General features: G+C 46.0%; 1 protein-coding gene across 2 annotated transcripts in view; it reads left to right on the top strand.

Moving 5' to 3' along the window:
- TTC31 (tetratricopeptide repeat domain 31) overlaps positions 1-22,034 on the top strand; it is a 103,855-nt gene that overhangs the window by 33,649 nt on the left and 48,172 nt on the right. The window contains exons 6-14 of one of the 2 annotated variants that reach the window (XM_068105827.2): positions 89-240; positions 739-822; positions 919-972; positions 1,121-1,471; positions 1,842-1,976; positions 3,032-3,095; positions 3,621-3,711; positions 7,368-7,509; positions 7,688-7,792. In XM_068105827.2, coding sequence (XP_067961928.2) covers positions 89-240; positions 739-822; positions 919-972; positions 1,121-1,471; positions 1,842-1,976; positions 3,032-3,095; positions 3,621-3,711; positions 7,368-7,509; positions 7,688-7,792 — 1,178 coding nt within the window. The remainder of the gene's footprint in view (positions 1-88; positions 241-738; positions 823-918; positions 973-1,120; positions 1,472-1,841; positions 1,977-3,031; positions 3,096-3,620; positions 3,712-7,367; positions 7,510-7,687; positions 7,793-22,034) is intronic. The other variant, XM_068105828.2, reaches the window with a different exon arrangement.

Raw genomic sequence — 22,034 nt, forward strand, 5'->3', positions numbered from 1 at the left:
TTTCCATTTTCTATTTGATGCATGTAACTTCATGGATTGTTCTTTGGTTTGTCTGGTTTTTCACATTTTTCTTGTCCTTTCGTTTTAGATGAATATAGTGATGATGGCTCTGAAGAAGAACTCAATAATTGCTTCAAAACTGGGGCGGGCTTTCGAGGAAACCGTGCTGTCAGAAATTTATATACTCAACCAGCATCGTCGAAGGACGCGTCTGGTGATAAAGCATCATACACAACAGAGGTGAGACGTTAGTTGCACATTCTCAAAATATTGGGTTGAACTTGACATTATTTATTTTTCATTTTTTCTTGATTTGATCTCCACACAATGTTTTGTTGTAAGGATGGTGGAAAATCCATTTAAGCACGTTTTATTGAATCTGTTGTCTTTATAACATCTCATTCAAAATGAGTTCCTTTCTCATTGAAATATAATTTTGGTTTTGATCTCTCACTCTCTCTGACCTTAATACTCTCACCTTTTTGTTAGTTATTCTCTATTTTATCTCTTCCACTCCAGAAGGAAGGGAAGAGGTTATCCGGTTTAAAAAAAATGATGGAGACAGTTGGAGGCTGGTTGCATGACAAGATTTTGTGGTTTCATGTTGTTGTCTCCACTTTTTTGCTTTTGCTTGAAGTTCATGGCGATATCTTTTAAGCATTTAGTATCGTTTTAATTGCAGGCTTTATTTAAAAGATGAGGCGTTCAGTAAAACAATAAATTTTTTATGCATTTCAGGAAGTGAAGAGAAGTGCAGATGAACTTATAAGGCAAGAAGAGATTGCGAAAACGAAGGCAGAAAGACGAAAAGAAAAGAAGAAGGTTGCAGCTCCAGTTTATTGGAACTTTAAAAAATTGTTATTCCCTTTTTATTTACTGTTTTGTCTTAACGCCCATGTTTTCTACAATTCTCAACAGAGGAAAAAGGAGCGCAAGAATGAGAGGCAAAAATGTGATGCAAAAATACAAGAGGTGTGCCAACATTTAGACCAAATTCTGTTTTCTTGATGTGCAAATCTTTGTATTTGGAATGATTTTTCTCGGATGTAATTATTTAATCAATTCATGATTTTGAATACTCCCGCCCTCTTTCCACCCTCACCTTTCCCATTCATTCTAGGATACTGAAGTTTTAGATCATGTGAATAGCACCGTGCAAGCAAAGGGCGATGTTAAACCGTCTGAAACGATGGTTAATGGTGCTTCGCCGGAAGTCGATACAAAAAAAGTGCAATCTTCTGCAGATGCACATAAGGATTGTCGCATAAACTTTGCAAATAAATACGTGGGATGCTCTACTAATCGAGAAAAGCAACCTGGCAAAACGAGCTATGCCCCGACGAATGGGTTGGCTCACACATTGAGCAATGGAAGTGATAATTCTCAGAAAGAGCCAACCTTGGCATGTGGAAAAAGTCTTACCTCCAAAGACAATGTTAAATCTCCCACTTTGAAATCAGACACTGATGATGTAAGTGCAGTATTTGGTGAGAATTCTGTCACTTGTTAATGCAGTTTGTATTTTAATCACATTGCCAAATGTGGGCATGGGTGTGCCTTTCATTTATTCGACTAACTTCTGGTGCCTTTGTTCATGAATGGTGGGATAAGATCAACTGCAAGGAGTCATTGACATAGCTCTGCAATAATATATTTAAGGTCTTTGTGTGCACATGCATTTTTATTTTCGGTTTCTCTACACAATCATTCATTGACTCCACCTCTACCTTCATGCAATGCAGCAGTGCGGCTAGTATTGGGAATTGATAAGATTGATAGATCAAACTTGTCTTTTGGCTCTTGTTTTTTTTGTGTCCATATTGTGCTTGTGTGTTTTGCAGGAACCTGCTTGGGATGTAAACAGTGCTTTCTTTACAAAAGCATCAAGCAAAGTGAAGGTTAAGACGAAACCTGTGAAACCTGAGAACAAAGAAAAGAAAGAAAAGCCTAAAGTTGAAGTTAAAGAACCCAAAAAGGTTATCTTTCACTTTGGCTGAGTGCGACGTGTTTGTTGTCTATGAATGAAGTTGTCTCCTGAAGATTTGATTAATATTTTAACAGTCACCGGATTTGGACCAGTGTCCGCATCCCAATCCTGACGAACCAATGTAATAGTGTAATGCCGAGTGGTTATGTGATCAAATCTACCACCCGCACAACCCCTTTTTAGTGACAGACTACCCAAAGAGACTGTGCTTCCTCCTCCGGGAAAGCCAAACATCTTTACTTCGGTTTTTGGCACACAAAAAACTCCAAGATTCTGCAGCTACGACAGGTTCCTCACTTGTTAAATACTTGGCCTGAGCGAACCCTGGAGAATTCTATTGCGTGTTTTGTGACCTCGTAACTAGGTTTGGTGCCAATTCCCAGCGGTTGAGGACTTGCATAGGGGTTATAATTCCAATTTAAGCGAACCACACAGCCAGCCAACACACATGGTGAGAACAGGTTTTAATGAGTTGATAATGAAAGGGTCAAGGAAATAAGGAAAGAGAGAAGAAAGAAACACGTATCACATTATACATAAGTTGTAAACCTACACGCTCAATATATCTCGTTCGGCTTAACGCACTACCTTGTCCAGTCATGCCATGAAGGGTAAGACAAATAAATGACAGGACTGAAAGAACCGTCTCCCTGTACGATGCTGGGGCTTGCCGAGCTGGTGGAATGGAGCAGTTCATTTTAAAAAGGAAACAAGACAGCTTTCCATTGTGACAACTTAGAACTTTAAAATGTGGGTAAATGGGGTTCTAGACACAATACAAAATGACACGGATAGACGTTTATCTCTTAATTTGCTTCGACATGGATCCTACTTTCTGCTCAGAAACGAACGCTTATGCTAGACAGGCACTGATGACATAACTAATCGATGTTGCTCCCTTTATCCACTATTACGTTCCTGAAACGATATTTTTACGACTATTTTTAAATTGATGACATTAGTTTTTGGAACGAATGTTTTATTTACTTTGCTAACATTTCATTTGTATCTTAAAAAAGTGAATATTGCCACTTTATTTTGCAGCCTGATGAACCACCTGTTGAACCACCTGTTGAACCACCTGTTGACATGAGTTTGGAATATGCAGGTGAGCTATTCTGTTTCAACAGAGCTTTTACTTCCATGTTTGCAATGATTCCTATTCAAATTCAGTACCGTGATACGAATCAGCTCCTATGCAGACAGTTCTCGTTCTCTCCAATTGATTGTGCCAGTTTTCACATCTACTGTATGTTAGAAGTTAATATAAACCCATCTCCATAATTTGTGACCACTGATGGTCAGTTTACTTCTGAGACCGAGTCCAAATCCAGGCTTGTGGAAGAGTGAGATGACTGGGGGTAAAGAGGCTAATTTATTGACTGTGTGGCAGTGGGCCCAAATATTTTGTAACTTGTAACCACTGTTGTAACTGTTTTTGTTTGTTTGTTTTATTAATTTCTTTTATAACGTTGTCGGTTGATTACTATCTTCAAGTGTCTCATATGTTTTTAACCGACTTCCCCATACACTCACCACCCCGATCTTTTTGAATTATCGAGTTACTTTATTTAATTTCATACTATTTGTCTGTTAGTTTGGAGTTAGTGAGATTATTAATATTGTTTTGCAGTGAAAGGCCACAAACTTGCTTGTGCACAGCTTTACTCGGATGCAGTGGAAATGTTTACAAATGCAATCCTTTTGAATTCTGAAGATTGCAGGTAACTTTCATATTTAGTTGCATTTGCAATAGTTATGCATTTTATTTTGAAACCTCCATGATTTCCACATTGTTTTGTTGGAGTTATTTTTTAATATGCTGTACTTCACAGTATGACAAGTTTTCAAATGATCTTTAAAACTTAATGCATTGCATTTTCATTACATAAGGCCAAAAACAAGTGTTTCTGGTTGAACCGTCTGGCAGAAAATGGTAGCTGGTGGCCAGTTGGAATCAAATCTTAATGCAGTACAATCTATGAGATGCAAAGTGTCCTCGCTTAGCGTCGTCCTGGTTAATGGTGTTTCGTTATAACGTCTGTAATAAATAAATAGACACCAGAGCTTCAAACAACGTCATGATTATTTACCCATATCTCACTTATCCCTGGTGTTCGCTTAGCGGTTAGGGTGCCAGCTTGGGATCCGAGGATCCTGGGTTCGAATCCCGGTCGATCGCTGAATTAACGCCAGGGGGGTTGACTCAGCCTGTCATCCTTCCGAGGTCGGCAAATTGAGTACCAGCTTGCTGGGATGAATGATCCGGGTGTGTACCCCGGTTTAGAATAGGTACACCGTATCCCTGCGCATCGTAAGAGGCGACCAAGGGTTGGCGTCAGGAAGGGCTTCCGGCCATAAAAACATTGCCTCAAACAGGGAACCATGATTGTCATGGGGCCCGCAAGGCTAACCCCCGCTCTAGCGGGGAAAATGGCCTTAAAACGATCATTCATTCATTCATTCATTCATTCATTCACTATTACATTGTCGGGACTCTCGGTGACTTCACCATACACCAGTAGATGGTTTTTTTTTGCTTTACATTTGTATTTTATTTTACATTTATTTGCAGCACTGTATTAGAATGTACAATGCAGAGTATATAAACAATGGAAAGTGTGTGAATTTACCTAATGTGATTCATTTAATGGGGGCGAAGGAACCTAACGTACTTATTTATTTTATTTATTGTGAGATAAATTGATCGGTTTAACGTTTACACTTAACTTCATGGTTTTTTCAAGAACATAACCACAGCGTCGATTGAGGATCGTGTATTATTTTGGAAAATATGTCAAATCGTCATTGTATTTGATCATCGAATAATTATTAATTTCCAGCTGGAAGCCCCTCCTCACAATAGTGGGGGGGCCGTGCACGGGTAATTTTTTTCTTTCCATTTCAAATTGATGCCAAAGTTTCGTTTTCAGTACCAATTTGAAGAAGGTAAGGGCCTATAGACCAATTTTGGTTCGAGTGTCAAGCACTCAGATAAAAGAATGGGGCTTTTGGGGACATGGGGAGTTCCGACCCCCCCACCCCCCACCGGCCTATGCGAAATATGGAAACTGTTATAACTTTTGATTGGATGATCCGATCTGAACATATGAGGTATGTATGGATTCAGGATCAGGAGTAGCAACTTGTATTTCAAGCATATTGCCCATAGAAGCAATAATTTTGCCTGTATCGGTGCATATCCACAAAAAAAGACCAAGGGTCATAGGCCCAGTAAGCTGAAACATGTTAAAAAAAAAAAAAACTGGACAATTATACTCGGACCCAATTATATAGTGACATTTTTATTTAACTTTTAACTGTGCTACAATATGGTGGTGAGTAACTGCTTAAACAATTGCCTGAATAACTCCTTGAACAATAGTTTTAATAAGAAAGTGGCTCACAAATCGACCATATATACATGTCAGTATTGGAAATAATTGTTCTGGTCCAGCTACATCTCGCATTTGCACTTGCACAGACGTGTGCACTTCAACTTTGCCCTTAAACTTTGCTTACCCTTAAACTTGAAGGAAGATGTGCTGTCTGATCCACTGAATGCATGGAAGAGGGCCATGGCTTTGCACGTTGTCGTGCCCAGGTTTGTGGCGACAGTGTTCAGGGAGATCATTCTGGCTGTCTTTCCCGCTTTGAAGGAGATCCAGATTTCTGCGGCAAGATTCAGAGCCTTGATGTGATGGAAATTACTCAGAATGATTACGACAACATCTGTTTCTCCAGTATGAACCATCCCAAGTGACAATGTTTGGAGGGCATGGAGGAGATGTACTAGGACATGAGTGTCAGCTTCCTCATGGTTGCATTGATCCATTGGTGGACTGTTTCCAACATGGTGGACTTGATCACCTGCAGTGATGTAGACATCCTTGTCATCTGGGAACTGTCCTTCTGTTATCTTTTGACAGGAATGAGAACAGCTCCTTCTTGTTATCAGCGTTCACCAGAAACTTCTGCCAATTTCCTGGGATTTTGGCAGTACCAGATACGCGTTGTCGGGTGCATGTTCCTCGTTTTTCCCTTGTGCCTCCTTTGATTGTCAGTGCATGATACTGGTCCCAGACAATGTCTACTCTTGTCCATCTTTTCAAGTCGTGGCGAACTCTTTGGCAGAATACTTTGTCGAAATATGAATCATAGGTGTTTCCTTGGACAGGTGTAACAGGAAGTGAGTGTATCAGTACTCCACCGTCAATAACAATGAAGTCGTAAACATCTGGCGCAACTAGCTTCTCGTTGACAGAAATGGCGCTACTCGTACTGGCTTCCACGATGTATACCAACAAATCTGACTTGGTACAAGAGTTGAGGGACCCTTCGGATGACAACGCAGGTGGGTATGGGGAAGATTCGTGATAAAAAAAAATTCTCCAAATCCTCCCCCCAAAAAAAAAAATTATATGAGTGCTTGACATTCAAACCAAAATTGTTCTGTAGGCCCTTACCTTCAAATTGGTACTGAAAACGAAGCTTTTGTATCAATTTGAAATGACTGAGTGTCTGGGCACCCCACTACAAGAATCTACGTTGAAAAATGTTAAACTTATTTTTCAACACGTTTTGGTGAGGTAGATTAAGTAAAAAGTGTAGTGGCAGATAAAGTTGAAAGAAGAGTATGGCAGTCATAAATATTGCATATGCCACTGCTTGTGCTTTGTCAGGCACAAGGTGTGTTTGCGTACCTGTCCTCACCTCCCCCCAAAGTCTGCGGATTGTATGTGCACACCAAGGGTCCGCTGCTCACCCGTTTTGAAATTGGTCGTCTTTTCACGTGTACATTTTTGCTTGCCCCATTAGGGGGCAGAGTGAGTCTTCCAAAGTTTTCACGCAATTTTTGGATGGCATTCCGAAACTTCAAATGTCTTGCCTATAACCACAAAAGTGTGTATGGTCTTCCATGCAATTTGCCTGTGATGTCCAATTCAGATTGGTTATCTGAAAGCATGTTATGAATCCACTCGGATAGGTCAATCACAAAGATCTTGGTGCATCATTTTGTTTAACCAATCGCGAGCAGGCTCACGGAACAGTTTTAAAACCCTAAAGTGCAACTCGGTAGGATTTATTTTTGGCAACCTTTCGACCATATAACTTTAATTCTGCCGATAAGCAATTGTAGTATTTGGCTAATCTTCAGATGACACAACACTGTTGTGAAAGTACAAACATTGGACCACCAATCATGTGTTCATTATACCATGGATAATAATAAAAATTGACAATGTAGCTTTCTTTCTGCTACCGACCTTACTTATTTTTACATACCTGAAAAGAACGGTTGGAGGGAGGGGAGATTGGATGGGGGTTGTTTACTTGCTCGATAGTGAATATTTTCTCTATTCCTTTTGTGTGATTACAGATACTTTTGCAATAGGGCATTTTGTTATGAGCATTTGAAAGAATACAACAAAGCTTTGTCAGATGCACTTAGGGCTATCCACATCAACCCATCATGGACCAAAGCATATTTTCGTAAGGGAAAAGCCCTCGTCGCATTGAAGGTGAGACCTGCATATTGCACATTTGTATAAATATTTAGGTTATTTATCAACTTGCACACCGTTCAACATATGTGCTGGTGCTAACTAGATCAACATGGTCGTCCTGCATTGTATAACGTTCAGCCACAACTGAAGCACTGAGTCGTCATAAAGGAAAAAAATTGGTTTTCTTCCACAGCGCTATACAGAGGCGGAGAAGGCATTTATGGACGTGCTTGCCAGGGAGCGTAGCTGTGAAGAGGCTTTATTGGAGCTTCAATCTGTTCGCTGTTTGTGCCTCATGGTGAGTACTCTTCTACCTCTTGTGCATTACAGGAAGTGGTGCACTTTTTCTTCCACTGGTCTGATTTTGTGTGTTGCCCATTTGTTTGAGTAGTAAAAATTATTGGTTGGCTTCAAACAAATTATTGGTTGGCTGTGTTTGTTGTTTTTATGCCTCTACCGACGAAGTTGCCGGACGCATTATGTCTTCATGTTCGTCCGTCCGTCTGTCCATCCATCCGTCCGTCTGTGATAGGTTTTCATTACCGCGATAACTTGAAAACGGCTGAAGGGATCTTGGTCAAACTTGGTGCAGGTATGTATAGTGAGGTGAAGATGAACTGATTATACATAATTTGGGGTCACGAGGTCAAAGGTCAGAGGTTATTTGAGGTAAAAATCCTGTTATCACCATAACTTGTGAGCCAGTGATGGGATTTTGAACGAACTTGGTATAAGTATATATGATGCAAAGATGAACTGATTGGATTATGGCCGCAAGAGGGCAGAAGTCATGTCAGGTGAAGATGTGATACTTGAGAACAGCTGAATGGATTGAAATCAAACTTTATGGAAGTATGTATCATCTATATATATATAAAACACTGTGTGTGTGTGTGTGTGTGTGTGTGTGTGTGTGTGTGTGTGTGTGTGTGTGTGTGTGTGTGTGTGTGTGTGTGTGTGTGTGTGTGTGTGTGTGTGTGTGTGTGTGTGATGTTACTGATAGATTCCTAAACAGAGAGGCTTACGTGCTTGATATTTGACATAGACATGGCCAATGAGCCTGGGACGAACATGGCCAAACTCAAAATATTTGACGATCCATATTTTTTATTCATATTTACCTCAGCGCATTTCAGCAAAGTACCCGCTAATCTCAGCCGGTTCCAGAGCAGCTCGCTGATTCGCTCAGAGCGATCACGTGATGTTCCATTACCGCCGCCAGACTGATTCGCTCAGAGCGATCACGTGATATTCCATCCCGTCACACGTCACACGTTTTTTCACCTTATATGCGATCGTGTTTTGTATCGATTTTGTGCGATATGAATTAAATGTCTTTGAAACAGCTGTGAAACGTCTTTCCACAACCCTTCCGTAACCGATTGGAGCAGTTTATTGCCGCACAAAACGAGATCCGCGAAGCGAGTTGGTAGAGTCGTGCTGACCAAGATGGCGACACGGCGGCTTCACTTTTCACGGAGTATGAGCGTTCTATATATTTTCAATTCAGTGCGCCCGTGATTTGTGGCATAGACATGACCATTGGGCCTTCACGGTGTAATTTGTGCGAGGCTTTTGTCCGAGTGAGCTTGAGTCGAGAGGGCGAATGTACGGGTTGGGATGTACGGGTCTCCCTTCCCCCGCCCGGCAACGCCGGTACTGGAGGACGTCACAGGATCGGTGAGTCTCTAAAATCCGCTTCGTGCTGTTGCGAATATGCAGGACAATGTCCGATTGTTGCGCTGCTCTCCGACCATGAGAACTGCAACGTCATTGTTGACTGGCCATCCCCTTCCCTCCCCCTTCCCCCTCCCCCCTCCGTCCCCCCTTCCCTTCCCCCTCCACCCTACCCCCTCCAGCCTACCCCTCCCCTTCTCCCCTCCCCCCTCCCCTTCCCCCCTCCCCTTCTCCCCTCCCCCTCCCTTTTCCCCCTCCCCCTCCCTTTTCCTCCTCCCCCTCCCTTTTCCCCATCCCCCTCCCTTTTCCCCCTCCTCCTCCCTTTTCCCCCTCCCCCCTCCCCTCCCTTTCACCCTCCCCTCTCCCCCTCCCTTTCCCACCTCCCTTTCTCCCTCCCCCTCCCCCCTCCACCCTACCCCCTCCACCCTACCCCCTCCCCCCTCCACCCTACCCCCTCCACCCTACCCCCTCCCCTTCTCCCCTCCCCCTCCCTTTCCCCTTCTCCCCTCCCCCTCCCTTTTCCCCCTCCCCTCCCCCACCCTTCTCCCCTTGTCCCCTATTCTCCCCTCCCCCCCCCCCGTTCCCCTCCCCTACCCCTTCCCCTCGCCCCCTCCCCCTTCCCCTCCCCTCCCCCGCCCCAGCAATGCCGGGTACTTCTGCCGGGTCCACCCCTCCCCCTTCCCCCTCCCCCTCCCCCCTCCCCTGCCCCCCCCTCCCCTCCCCCTCCCCTCCCCCTTCCCCCTCCCCCTCCCCCCTCCCCCTCCCCCCTCCACCCCCCCTCCTCCTCCCCCTTCCCCCTCCCCCTCCCCCCTCCCACCCCCCTCCTCCTCCCCCCTCCCCCTCCCCCCTCCCCCTCCCCCTCCCCCCTTCCCCCCTCCCACCCATCCCCCTCCCCCCTCCCACCCATCCCCCTCCCCCCTCCCCATCCCTCACCCTCCCATCCCTCCTCCTCCCACCCCTTCCCCCCCCTCCAACCCATCCCCCTCCCCCCTCCCATCCCTCACCCTCCCATCCCTCACCCTCCCATCCCTCACTCTCCATCCCTCACTCTCCCATCCCTCACTCTCCCATCCCTCACCCTCCCATCCCTCACTCTCCCATCCCTCACTCTCCCATCCCTCACTCTCCCATCCCTCACTCTCCCATCCCTCACCCTCCCATCCCTCACCCTCCCCTCCCCCCCCTCCCCCCGTCCCCTCCCCCCTTTCCCCTCCCCTCCCCCTCCGGCCCCTCCCTCCTCCGGCCCGGCCCTCCCCCCTCCGGCCCCTCCCCCTCCCCTCCCCCTTCCCCCCTCCCCTCCCCCCTCCCCCTCCCCTCCCCTCCCCTCCCCCATCCCCTCCCCCCTCCCCCCTCCCCCTCCCCCCGCCACCCCTCCCCCCCTCCCACCCCCTTCCCATCCCTCACCCTCCCCATCCCCCCCTCTTCCCCCCTCTCCCCCCTCCCCTCCCACTCTTCTCCCCTCCCCCCCGTTCCCCTCCCCTCCCCCCCCGTTCCCCTCCCCTCCCCTCCCCCGCCCGGCAATACCGGGTACTTCTGCTAGTTATGTAATAATGTGGGTGTAGGCATCGCGGTTGAAGAGTGTCGTTCTAGTTCTTGAGTATAGTACTGGGTGCAGTTTTCACTCATTTATTACCTCAGCCACTGAAGGTTGATGGAGGTTATGCATTCACCCTGTTGGTCTGTCTATCTGTTTGTGAACACCATGTCTCAATTTATGGACAGATTAGGACGAAACCTGGTGGATAGCTTGGCTGTGTGCCAAGGAGAAAATAGATTTTGGTGAAGATCCGTATCCAGATCCATTTACTCGAAAAAAAAAATCCATGTTTCTTCACAATTGAGAGATTGGGGCTAAACTGATAAATAGCCACGATTTTTCCCAAAGTTGTGGATTAGACCGAGCGCCAGCGAAATTTGTTCAACCGGAAAGAGACAGAAGGTTTCATTACATGAGGTGGTTGATTGTCCATCACTGACTGAAGGTCGGATTGCTGCCGGGTCATAGCCTGTACCTTAGGCCTACAGGTGGCCTTTTCGGGTCACCAAAAATGCACTTATTCAACCCAATAGCGACAAGGAAACTAATTGCACCATGACATTTGGTAGGGACCAGCAGTTCACCAAAAGTACCGTGACAGCAATTTTATACTGTACATTTTCGAGAACAGCAGCTTTTTAAATAGGTCACGTGACCACATTTATTCAACCCAAGAGCGACAAGCATCAAACTTGGTTCATATAATGCAATGGTTATTGCCAAACACGAAAATACCAATGACAGCAATTTTCTCCTGTACTTTGACCTTGACAGCAACCTTTGACCTCGACACACCCACAACGCAGATGCTTATGCAATCCAAATGCGACAAGTATCGAACTTTTTAAAACGCGATATGGAGATATTTTCAAATACAAAAATACCAATGACAGCAATATGTTCTCCTGTAGGCCTAATTTGACCTTAACCCACTTGAGCGACCCGGATGCGGGCAACCTACTTCCGGATTTCAATCGCTGGTCAACGTCTGTAACATGACGTACATATCCTAAAGCGATTCAACTCTCACTGGCCATATTGAATAAGAGGAAAGAGGAAGTGGTTTGAATCAATTACCAGTGACCAATAATCAAACAAAAACAAATAGCGAGTACCGTTAACCGTCAATTTTATATGCTAACCAAAAAATATGGAAATATTATGTGGCGATACCAACAATGACGTCATCCAAAACCAATACCGACAAGCAAATCCCAACCTACTCAGTTTATCCGAATATGGTACGGACTGTATTGACAGTAGTTCCATAAGCATAAGGTTCCTGCCGCATTGATCACAGTGTATAAACTGTGTTGATCACTCCGTTTCGGATTCGCTCCCGCTATCCCCACTCCAGGGTTCACCATCACTATCAGGTGAGGGCTGGTCTCGGTCGGCCTCGTCCTCCACGTCTGTGTCGCATTCGTAGGGATCCTCTACAAACTCCTCAGTCTCTGGGGCAGCAGGCTTTTTCAGCTCTTCAGGCAGTACAGGTCTGAGAAACCACTGGAATGTGTAGTTGCCAGTTGCATCCACTTCCCAGCCATAGTTGGTGGGACACAATCCGGCCGTTGGATTCGCTTTCGAAGCCGATTTCCACATCAAGGAGACATAGTGAGCCCTATGGAGATGCTGCAGAAGGGTTCTCCTGCACGGCGGCAGCGAAGCACAGTTCATCTTCCTCACTTGGTCAGAGAACTTTCCCGCCCCTACCATCTTGAAAAAGGCCTTTGCTCGTGCCTCATCAACACATTTGGCGCTTTTATTGCCGTACACGTGGCAAACGAATCTTTCCAACCCCACGACATCCATTTCGTCATCACACAAAGACTGCAAAGCCTTGACATGCCCTTTCTCCATTATTTCAAAGGGTTTCTGTTTACCCTTTCTGTAGAACGCCAATGTGTCATCGCATCCTGTTAGGGCGTGAAAACCAACGACAGCCTCTGTTGTACCGGCTTCCCTGTCCTCCAGTACGTGTGCAATTTCGGACACGTTGATGAAGCGGCGACTGTTTACGCTTCCGTAGTCTAGCATTATGCGGTGGGGATGCTTTGCAGCGATTGGCAACAGTATCACTAAAACATCAGTGTCCGAGGAGCGCACGGTTATGTCACCTGACATCGCCGTCACGGCATGATAAGCAATTAAAGTGTCTGCCTCTTCATGTTGGCCTTGATACTGTGAGGGAACGGACACCACCAGCAACCCCTTACTTGTTCACCTTTAGTTCTATACAACTTCCCCCGTGGGAAACATACACTGTTTTGCGGTCAATGATACTAGCGTACTGCTCGTTCTGGACTTCTTCCATCATGAATTTCAGAAATGCATTCTTGAAATGATAGTTTTTCAGGAGTTCACTGCCATTCTTCTTTTGCCTCTGTTCCGGCCCTGTTATCACAAAATCCTCATGTCCACCACCCCGGTTCCTCCTCTCCAGATCTTTTATTGATGGCGTCAGGTACTTGTCAAGAAGCAGGTGCACCTCAATTGCGGTACCGGCGTGCGAACAAATGTGCACCATTATATCTCTAGCTATCAAGCGATACGTTGATTGTTTGTGGCGAGTCAAAACCTCGTAAAGAATAAGGCCACCATCAACGAGATATACCGATGGCCTTACTGAGAGGGAGATGTCCATGTCGCTGGAAGGTTCTTTCTGTTTTCTTTCCAGAACTTTCGTGAGCGCTGACTTCGTCGTCTTCGTCACTGACCCATCACTGTGTGCGATTGACAGGGGAATCGGGGTGATTGGATGGCTTAGTAGATCTCGGAGGTCGATAGCTTCTCGTACCGCATCCATCGCCAGTATGTGAGCGAAGGCGTCTCTCACACCTTCGGTACCAACTTTTTCACGTTTGGTCGCTTTTCGAGCGTTCTCGGATGCGAAGTTTTGCACTTTGATGCGCTTCACCGTTTTTACAAACCTTGCTCCGTCTTCTGCGCACTCAAACAGAAACTCCGATTTAGCCGCTTTTCCCCGTTGAAGAGTTGTGGTGAGGTAGGTGGTCGTCGCCTCTACGGCACTTTGTCCCGTAGCCAAGTTGACGAGGGTGTCTGGTGTGGCGGCATCGAAGGGGTTGCATGTTTCAATGAACTGCTGCTTGAGACGGTCGGTGCTTTCTTTGTCTTTCCGCAGACGTTGTGTGCGCAACTGGTTTGCCGGTGTTTCTCCCCTTTGGATTCCACACATCTCTTTCAACTCAGTTACGGCCATGCTACGTTGGGTAAGGCTGACACACCACCGCCGAAAAGCCTTCTCCGAATTTGCGAAGTGAACGACTCCGGAGGCTGCAGATGCGGCGTCGCGATTCGCTGTTTGCTCCAAAGTTAGGTCAATCACACTGCGTGAGTACGACTTCTTCGTACGTTTTGTGCTGAAGGCACCGGCTTTCAGTACATCCATTGCAGCTGAATCTAGGTGACGGAGCTTGTCCAGATAGAGTGAACCCCACCGAGAATAATTTGGTCTGTTCAATGCGAAGAAAACGTCCATCAGATGAGGCAGAACTGTCACATACAGGTCGACATCGTTGGTTCGAACAGCCCTTTGCAGCTCTCGGTAAATGCGATTGATGAGATAGACGTACACAGCCCAATATGCCGCTGTCTTGCCTAGGGAGCCGTTCATGGTCTCGTGAAAATACTGCTCGTAGTCACTGACAAGCCGATGGAAACATTCCTGTGTAGACAGTTTGAGCAGCTTGTTCGTATCATGTAAATCTGACGACATTATCTCGGCGAGTACTTCTTCATACTGATCACTTCGGTCTGAGAGGAACCGTTCATACAGTAACTGCTCCAGGACCCCAGCCGTTATCTGGTGAATGCGGGTACATCGGTTATAAAATTTACCCTTCACAAATCCATTCAAAGAACCCTCGGCAAGAACATTGCCCTCGGTCAACAGATATTCCAAACCGGAATCAGATATATAAGTTCCAACAGCACCGAAAAATGCTAGTTCTATGTGGAAGTTGCCCAGTAAAATGATGAGCTTATCAAATGTGGGCGCACGGAGAGCTTGAATGGCGAACGCCTTCATGGCAATGTTCAGATCGTACGTGACTGGGTTCCATATTTGACCAGTTTCTTCAGCCACTTTAAGGGATCGTTCCATGGTCGCCTGGACGACTTTGCTAAGTGTTGGAGACTCATTTATGGGGTCCATATAGGCTATCACTGTCATTGGAAGGTGATCTTCCACGAAGAAAGAGTAAAATCCATTAAACTGGGGTACCGTTTCATACATGGACTTGATCACCCACAAAATATCCAATGCGCGCGCTCCAATATAGTTGTCGCTGTCATTTGTCGACAGTGGGAATTTGGCTGCTCGCAAATTTAAACGGAAAGTGGGGCACTCTTTCACAATCCCTTCAAACGTTCTCCTGGCTCTCCCACTGAGATTTGACGTCTTCCTTGATGGTCCAGCAATGATTTCGGTGGGATGTTCATCTGGCACGTGTTGATTCTGGTAAGCTATACCCACGGTCACGTGTAGATTGTTCTTGCCATCCAGGGTTTCCACGTTCAAGTCGAAGTTGTCCCAGGCTGTACCTGAAGCAGAAATTTAGAAATAATTATATCCTGCCTGAATAATATGGGCTGTGGACTGTCTCAGGTTTTAGCACATTCAACCGAATATAATATTCATCACGTTCTTTCTCATTCGACCCTAATTTCAGAGACATATTTTATCATATATGAATATATAGGATTATTTATACAATATAAATTACTTATAGTCAGATGTTTATAATCATATTTACTGAAGTATTATATACATACCAGTTGCAAGTTGTGAATCGGTCAGCAGTCCCGCCGGCGTCTCCTTCTCCCCTGAAGCACAGGTGTATGCGATTTCGGAAATCAGTCTTTTGCACTCATCGTCGCTCACAGAATGTCCAAGTCTATTCAGTACTGTTAGTGCACTCTTGCTTCCCAACATCGAAGAAAACCCAATACCAAGCGTTGTGGTTTTCCAAGGTTTCACATTCCCCTGTGATAGTGTATACTGCATCTGATGAGAGCGCTTCACACTTCCTTTTCTTAGCGGCTGATGGTGTGTCGCCGACTCCAGAAAGTAGGGTTTTGTAGAAAAGTTTCGTCAGCGGAGGTATTTCCGGGGCGTTTTTCTTCAAAGAATCAATGGTTGTATGGCTGGGAATTTTGGTCTTCTCCATTGGGAGAATTTCCGCTCTCAGTAGCATTGCAGTGGATCGTACCTCCTGTTCATCTCGACTGGTGTTTTTCAGAGCCGCGACTGCGTCATCAAAACTGAGAGATGGCGCGTAAATGAAATTTCCTGTTTTGTTCGACTCTTTCCCGTGGCATAAGTTGTCCTTGTAGGTGTTTTTTATCTTATCGAGTAATTTCTGTGTGGTGTATCCTTCTATATCCTCGGAAATCCCACCGTTGGCCAAATATTCTGATCTGTATAACTCCATTACAGATGCAACAAGGACGGGATTACGCTTTGCCACAACTTGCGAGTCTATGAAGCCTTTCATCGCGTCGAATGCTACCTTATGAACAGCTGACGGTGCAGCGAAATCGTAGCCGCCACCGTTTTCTGCACCGGAATTCCGAAGGAATTTCAAGCGACATGTATTGTGGTACATGCCCTCAGGAGCCACAAGGTCATCCGTACCTCCAGCAAGCACCAGAATTTTCTGACTGGAAGCAGAATTTGGGTTCGCTCTTGCGCAGGCCACAACTGTTTTGCTACCGTTCATAGTTAGCATCGCACTCAAAGGTTCAAATGATTGTCCACACTTAGATAGTTTCTTTTCTTTTGAACAGAAAACGCAGCGTTTCTCCACTATTGCACCTCGAGGAGTGGATTTTAACATGCCAGACAATGACCGTGTCTTTTTAGCTGGGCTGGACGGTTTGCTACTTTCATTCTCAGCCTTGCGTTTTTTTACAGCACTGAATTTGCTTAGACAGGCCGAATGGTATCGCAAGTATGAAATGTCTCGGCAATTTCGAATCCGTTCGGTCGCTTCTTGAAACATGTCCGTTTGCAGGCACTTTCGTCGATCCGCGGCATTTTTCACTCTTGCCCACTGTTCGTCATCCTTGATCTGTTTGAGCGCAACATCACCTTTCATCGAACACACGAAACAAATCTGAAATAGAAAAATAAAGCAAACTGAATTTGGTGTCGTTCTCGAGCAGACTATTCATGCAAACTGCTCTTTTTACACTAACAAAAGCCAAAAGATGAAAAAGGGGCGCCAACTATCCTTAAATATTGATATTAGCCCTACAGGCACGATGGATTCACTTAGGCATCCAGGCACCCCCCGCTATTCAAATTTTAACGACCACAGTGGCAACCAAGTCGCTGGTCAGCCTGTACAATCTAATACCTGTGGAGTCTGTTGGGACACCATACACACACCTGCCATCTTTCGGTCGTTACTTGAAGTACAAAACCAATTTCAAACAAAACTTGAACTTTGTATTCAGTGCCTATAGGGTTAGGACATGCCACAATCGAACAATGGACTGACATGAGTTATTTCAGGTAATACAGACACACAGACGAGAAAAACATACGTGAGAAAAAGGATCGCTAGTCCGCGAATCAGTAAGACACTCGCCTCATTCTCCATGATAACACGTCTAGTCCCAAGCAAGCCTTCAGACTTTCATGTAAACAGCTTCAGTAGTGATTTCTGTCACGAGCGAGTTTCTCACAAGTGGAAACACCTGCAGGGGTGGTTCTAGGGGGGGCCCGGGGGGCGACTCGAAAAATGTATGGGATGTGTGGGCTGCCAAATACAGGGATCGGTTAAAAAAGGCAGAAGCATGGAAATCGATGGCAGAATAGTTAGATAAAGATCGCGTTTTAAAAAGTTCGATACTTGTCGCATTTGGATTGCATAAGCATCTGCGTTGTGGGTGTGTCGAGGTCAAAGGTTGCTGTCAAGGTCAAAGTACAGGAGAAAATTGCTGTCATTGGTATTTTCGTGTTTGGCAATAACCATTGCATTATATGAACCAAGTTTGATGCTTGTCGCTCTTAGGTTGAATAAATGTGGTCACGTGACCTATTAAAAAAGCTGCTGTTCTCGAAAATGTACGGTATAAAATTGCTGTCACGGTACTTTTGGTGAACTTTACGGTCCCTACCAAATGTCATGGTGCAATTAGTTTCCTTGTCGCTGTTGGGTTGAATAAGTGCATTTTTGGTGACCCGAAAAGGTCACCTGTAGGCCTAAGGTACAGGCTATGACCCGGCAGCAATCCCGACCTTCAGTCAGTGATGGACAATCAACCACCTCATGTAATGAAACCTTCTGTCTCTTTCCGGTTGAACAAATTTCGCTGGCGCTCAGTCTAGATGGGTTATGACAACCTGTTGGATGAGTTGGGTAGATGGCAAGAACAAGCTTATGAGGTTTGGTTCAGATCCAGATCCAGATATGACCTATCAGTGGATACAAAACGTAAACCGTTCAGCCTGGCGGAGGTAGATGCTCTACCAAGTGCCTTTCTAGCTTTCCTTCTATTTTTGATGTACTTGTAGTTGGTATTTATTTAATTGTACATTTACTGATTATCTGTAGATTCACTGAGTTGGTGTGTCTTTTGTATTTAGGTAGTTTAGGTTTGGTTGTGTAAAGTATTCAAACAAAGCATCCCATTTTGGTTCCCAGCAGAGTCTTCTCTGTCGCTTTCAGTTTCATTAGTGGTATCCTTACCTGGGTGAGGCTGGGTGAGTCATTGATCCAGTTAGTATCTGCACTGATTGAGCTAGTGCAGCACTGCAAATGCTGAGTGCTACAGAACGAGTTGATGAGATCATTTTATTGAAAAAAACGTCTTGCGCACAGTGGAAGAAGCACTTGTTATTAGAATCCAATGATGTGTCATTGGAGAAAGCAATGGATATCATGAAGAAAATTGAAACTGCATTAAGAGATATACATTTTCATCCCAGGAAAGAGTAAATAATTCGATCGGCAGCGCCAGCTGTCCGGAGAAGGCGCGCCAGAGCTGCGTCTTGTGTCCTTTCCCGTCGGGAGCATTTCCGAGCCGGTGTTCCTCACCTGCTCCTCGGCCCCGGGCTCTGCCGAGGATCCCTCGACTGTGGTCCGTGGTGTCGTCGAGCCGCGCCCAGCCCTTCCCATCCCCGTGTGCCTCCTGGCAACACCGACGGCGCTGTCCACGAACCCCGAGCTTCTTCCAACGACCGAGCAGCTCGTTTGCACGACGTGCTTGAGGCCTCCTTTCCTGCTTCCTGAGGCTCGTTTGCACGACGTGCTTGAGGCCTCCTTTCCTGCTTCCTGAGGCTCGTTTGCACGACGTGCTTGAGGCCTCCTTTCCTGCTTCCTGAGGCTCGTTTGCACGACGTGCTTGAGGCCTCCTTTCCTGCTTCCTGAGGCTCGTTTGCACGACGTGCTTGAGGCCTCCTTTCCTGCTTCCTGAGGCTCGTTTGCACGACGTGCTTGAGGGCTCCGAGTGCTTCTGCTCACTGAGGATCTCACCTTCGAAAATGTTGCGTTTACATTCTGTACACCTGGCCATCTTAGCTACTCAACGTGCAGTGTAAACGAACCTTTTCTTTGTCATCAATGGTGATCTCAAGCTTGTGGAGGAGCTTGTATGTGTAATGTATTTGGGAGGACGGCTCGGTCATCCTTGTGCTTTTACATGAATTGACTTGGACCGGTGTGTACGGTGTGTACCCTGGTTAGAATAGGTACACCGTATCCCTGCGTGTCGTAAGAGGCGACTAAGAGGGTTGGCATCGGGAAGGGCATCCGGCCATAAAAACATTGCCTCAAAAAGAGAACCATGACAATTACAACTACAAATGGGCAGGGTACAGCCCGAAGTGGAGATCGGTTTCTGAGGTTTGGGACATGGAATGTAGGGACAATGACAGGGAGATCAGGAGAAGTGGTGGAAGTATTGATCGAAGAAGAGTGGACATATGTTGTGTGCAAGAGTCGAGATGGAAGGGAAGTGGTGTGAGAATGGTGAAGGGTAGGCAGGGACAGAAATACAAGTGTGTGTGGCAAGGGTGCCCGGAGGGCATGAATGGTGTTGGTGTCCTGTTTTCTGAGGAGTTTGTAGACAGTGTGGTGAGTGTGACTAGAGTGAGTGATAGGTTGATGATGGTGAAAATGATGATTGGAAAGCTCTTGTTGAACGTCATCTCGGGATATGCTCCGCAGGTTGGTCGGAGCGAGGAAGAGAAGGACAAGTTCTGGTGTGCGATAGAGAAGCTGATGGAAAATGTGAAAGATGACGACGTTGTTGTGGTAGGAGGAGACCAAAATGGACATGTGGGAAGGAGTATGGACGGTTTTGAGGGAGTTAATGGGGGTTACGGATATGGTGTGAGAAATGGAGAAGGTGAAAGGATTTTGGAGTTTGCTGATGGAGCTGATTTGTTGATTTGTAATACTCAGTTCCAGAAAGGGGATAATAAGCTTGTTACATACACGTCAGGTGGGTCGACGACAACTGTTGACGACCTGATGGTGCGTAGGCGAGATAGGGGGCACCTCCGGGACACAAAGGTGATCCCGGGGGAAGAGGCTGTTTCACAGCACCACTTGGTTGTCTGCGACATAAGGGTGAAAGGTGCGAGGAGAGCTCGGCGGGTGAAGTACCAACCGAGAATGAAGGTGTGGAGGTTGAAAGAGGTGACAGTAAGGGAGGCACTAAAAGAGAGGCTGAGTAGGGTAGAGGATGATGTGGTTGAGCTTGAACGTGGTTGGATGTCGATGAAAGATAGTCTGTTGGGAGCTGTTGGTGAGGTATGTGGATGGACAAAAGGACTACCGAGGCACTCGGAAACATGGTGGTGGGATGATGAAGTTGGAAAGAGGATTGACGAGAAGAGGAAGAAGTTCAAGGAGTGGCAGAAGGCGAAGGGTACGGGAGTAGAAAAAGCAGAGCATGAAAGTTATAAGGCAGCCAAGAAGGCTGCAATGAAAGAGGTAGGAAAGGCGCAGGAGACATGTATGAAAATGTTCGGAGAACGCTTGGATTCGGAAGAGGGTCAGAGAGCGGTATTCAGGATTGCAAAGCAGATAGCGAAAGAGAGGTGTGATGTGATGGGGGTGAGTTGCTTGAAGGATGAAGTGGGACAAATTGTTGTGGACCCAGATGGAATTAAAGGAAGATGGAAAAGATATATGGAAATGCTGTTGAATACAAAGAATGAATGGGATGGCAACATCGAGTAACCCAGTTTTAGGACCGGCAGAGAAGATAACTGAGAAGGAAGTTGAGGAAGCGATAAAAGCAATGAAGAGTAGAAAAGTGGGAGGGCCGACGGGAGTTGTGGGAGATATGTTGAAGGCAGCAGGAAGTTGGGGTGTGAAGAGAATGGCAGAGATCTGTAAGCTTGTGGTGAAAGAAGGTCGCATTCCAGTGGATTGGGAACTGAGTACCCTCATCCCTCTATACAAGGGGAAAGGTGACCCTCTGGAGTATGGCTCGTACTGAGCGATGAAGTTATTGGAGCATGGAATGAAGGTATTGGAAAGGGTGTTGGAGAGGAGGATAAGGAAGAAGGTGAAGATCGACGAAATGCAGTTTGGATTTATGCCATGAAGAGGAATGACACACGCGCTTTTTATTGTGAGGCAGTTGCAGGAGAAGTACATGGAGAAGAGGAAGAAGTTGTTTCTTGGGTTTGTTGATCTGGAGAAAGCATTCGATAGGGTTCCACGTGAAGTAGTGACATGGGCATTGAGGAAGTTAGGTGTGGAGGAATGGTTGATCAGAGTAGTGATGGCAATGTACAAAAGAGCGCGCACAGCTGTAAGGACGAAGGACGGGAACAGTGGTGAGTTTGAGGTGAAGGTGGGAGTGCATCAGGGGTCGGTACTAAGTCCACTACTATTTGTAGCTGTGATGGAGGTGCTGGCTCAGAACGTAAAGGAGGGTTTACCGTGGGAGTTGTTGTATGCAGATGATCTGGTGTTGATTGCGGAAAGTATGGATGGACTGAAGGAAAAGATTAACACGTGGAAGGAATGTATGGAGACAAAAGGTCTGAAGGTGAATATAGGAAAGACAAAGGTGATGGCAAGTGGTAAAGCATGTGGGAGGTGGAAAGAACTGGGAAGTGGCCATGTGCTGTGTGCAGGAAGGGTGTCGGAGTGAACTCCATTCAATGTACAATGTGCGCTGAGTGGGTTCATCAAAAATGTAGTGGTCTGAGAGGGTCATTAACCAGTGTGGCAGCTACATTCAAATGTAAGGTGTGCACAGAGGAAGCTGCAGATGGAGGAAATGAGTTGGATCTTGGAGATGGCGTGAAGCTGGAAGGTGTGAAAACATTTTGCTA

This window comes from Myxine glutinosa, chromosome 2 (assembly GCF_964187855.1).
Source record: "Myxine glutinosa chromosome 2, kmMyxGlut1.1, whole genome shotgun sequence".
Lineage (NCBI taxonomy): Eukaryota > Metazoa > Chordata > Myxini > Myxiniformes > Myxinidae > Myxine > Myxine glutinosa.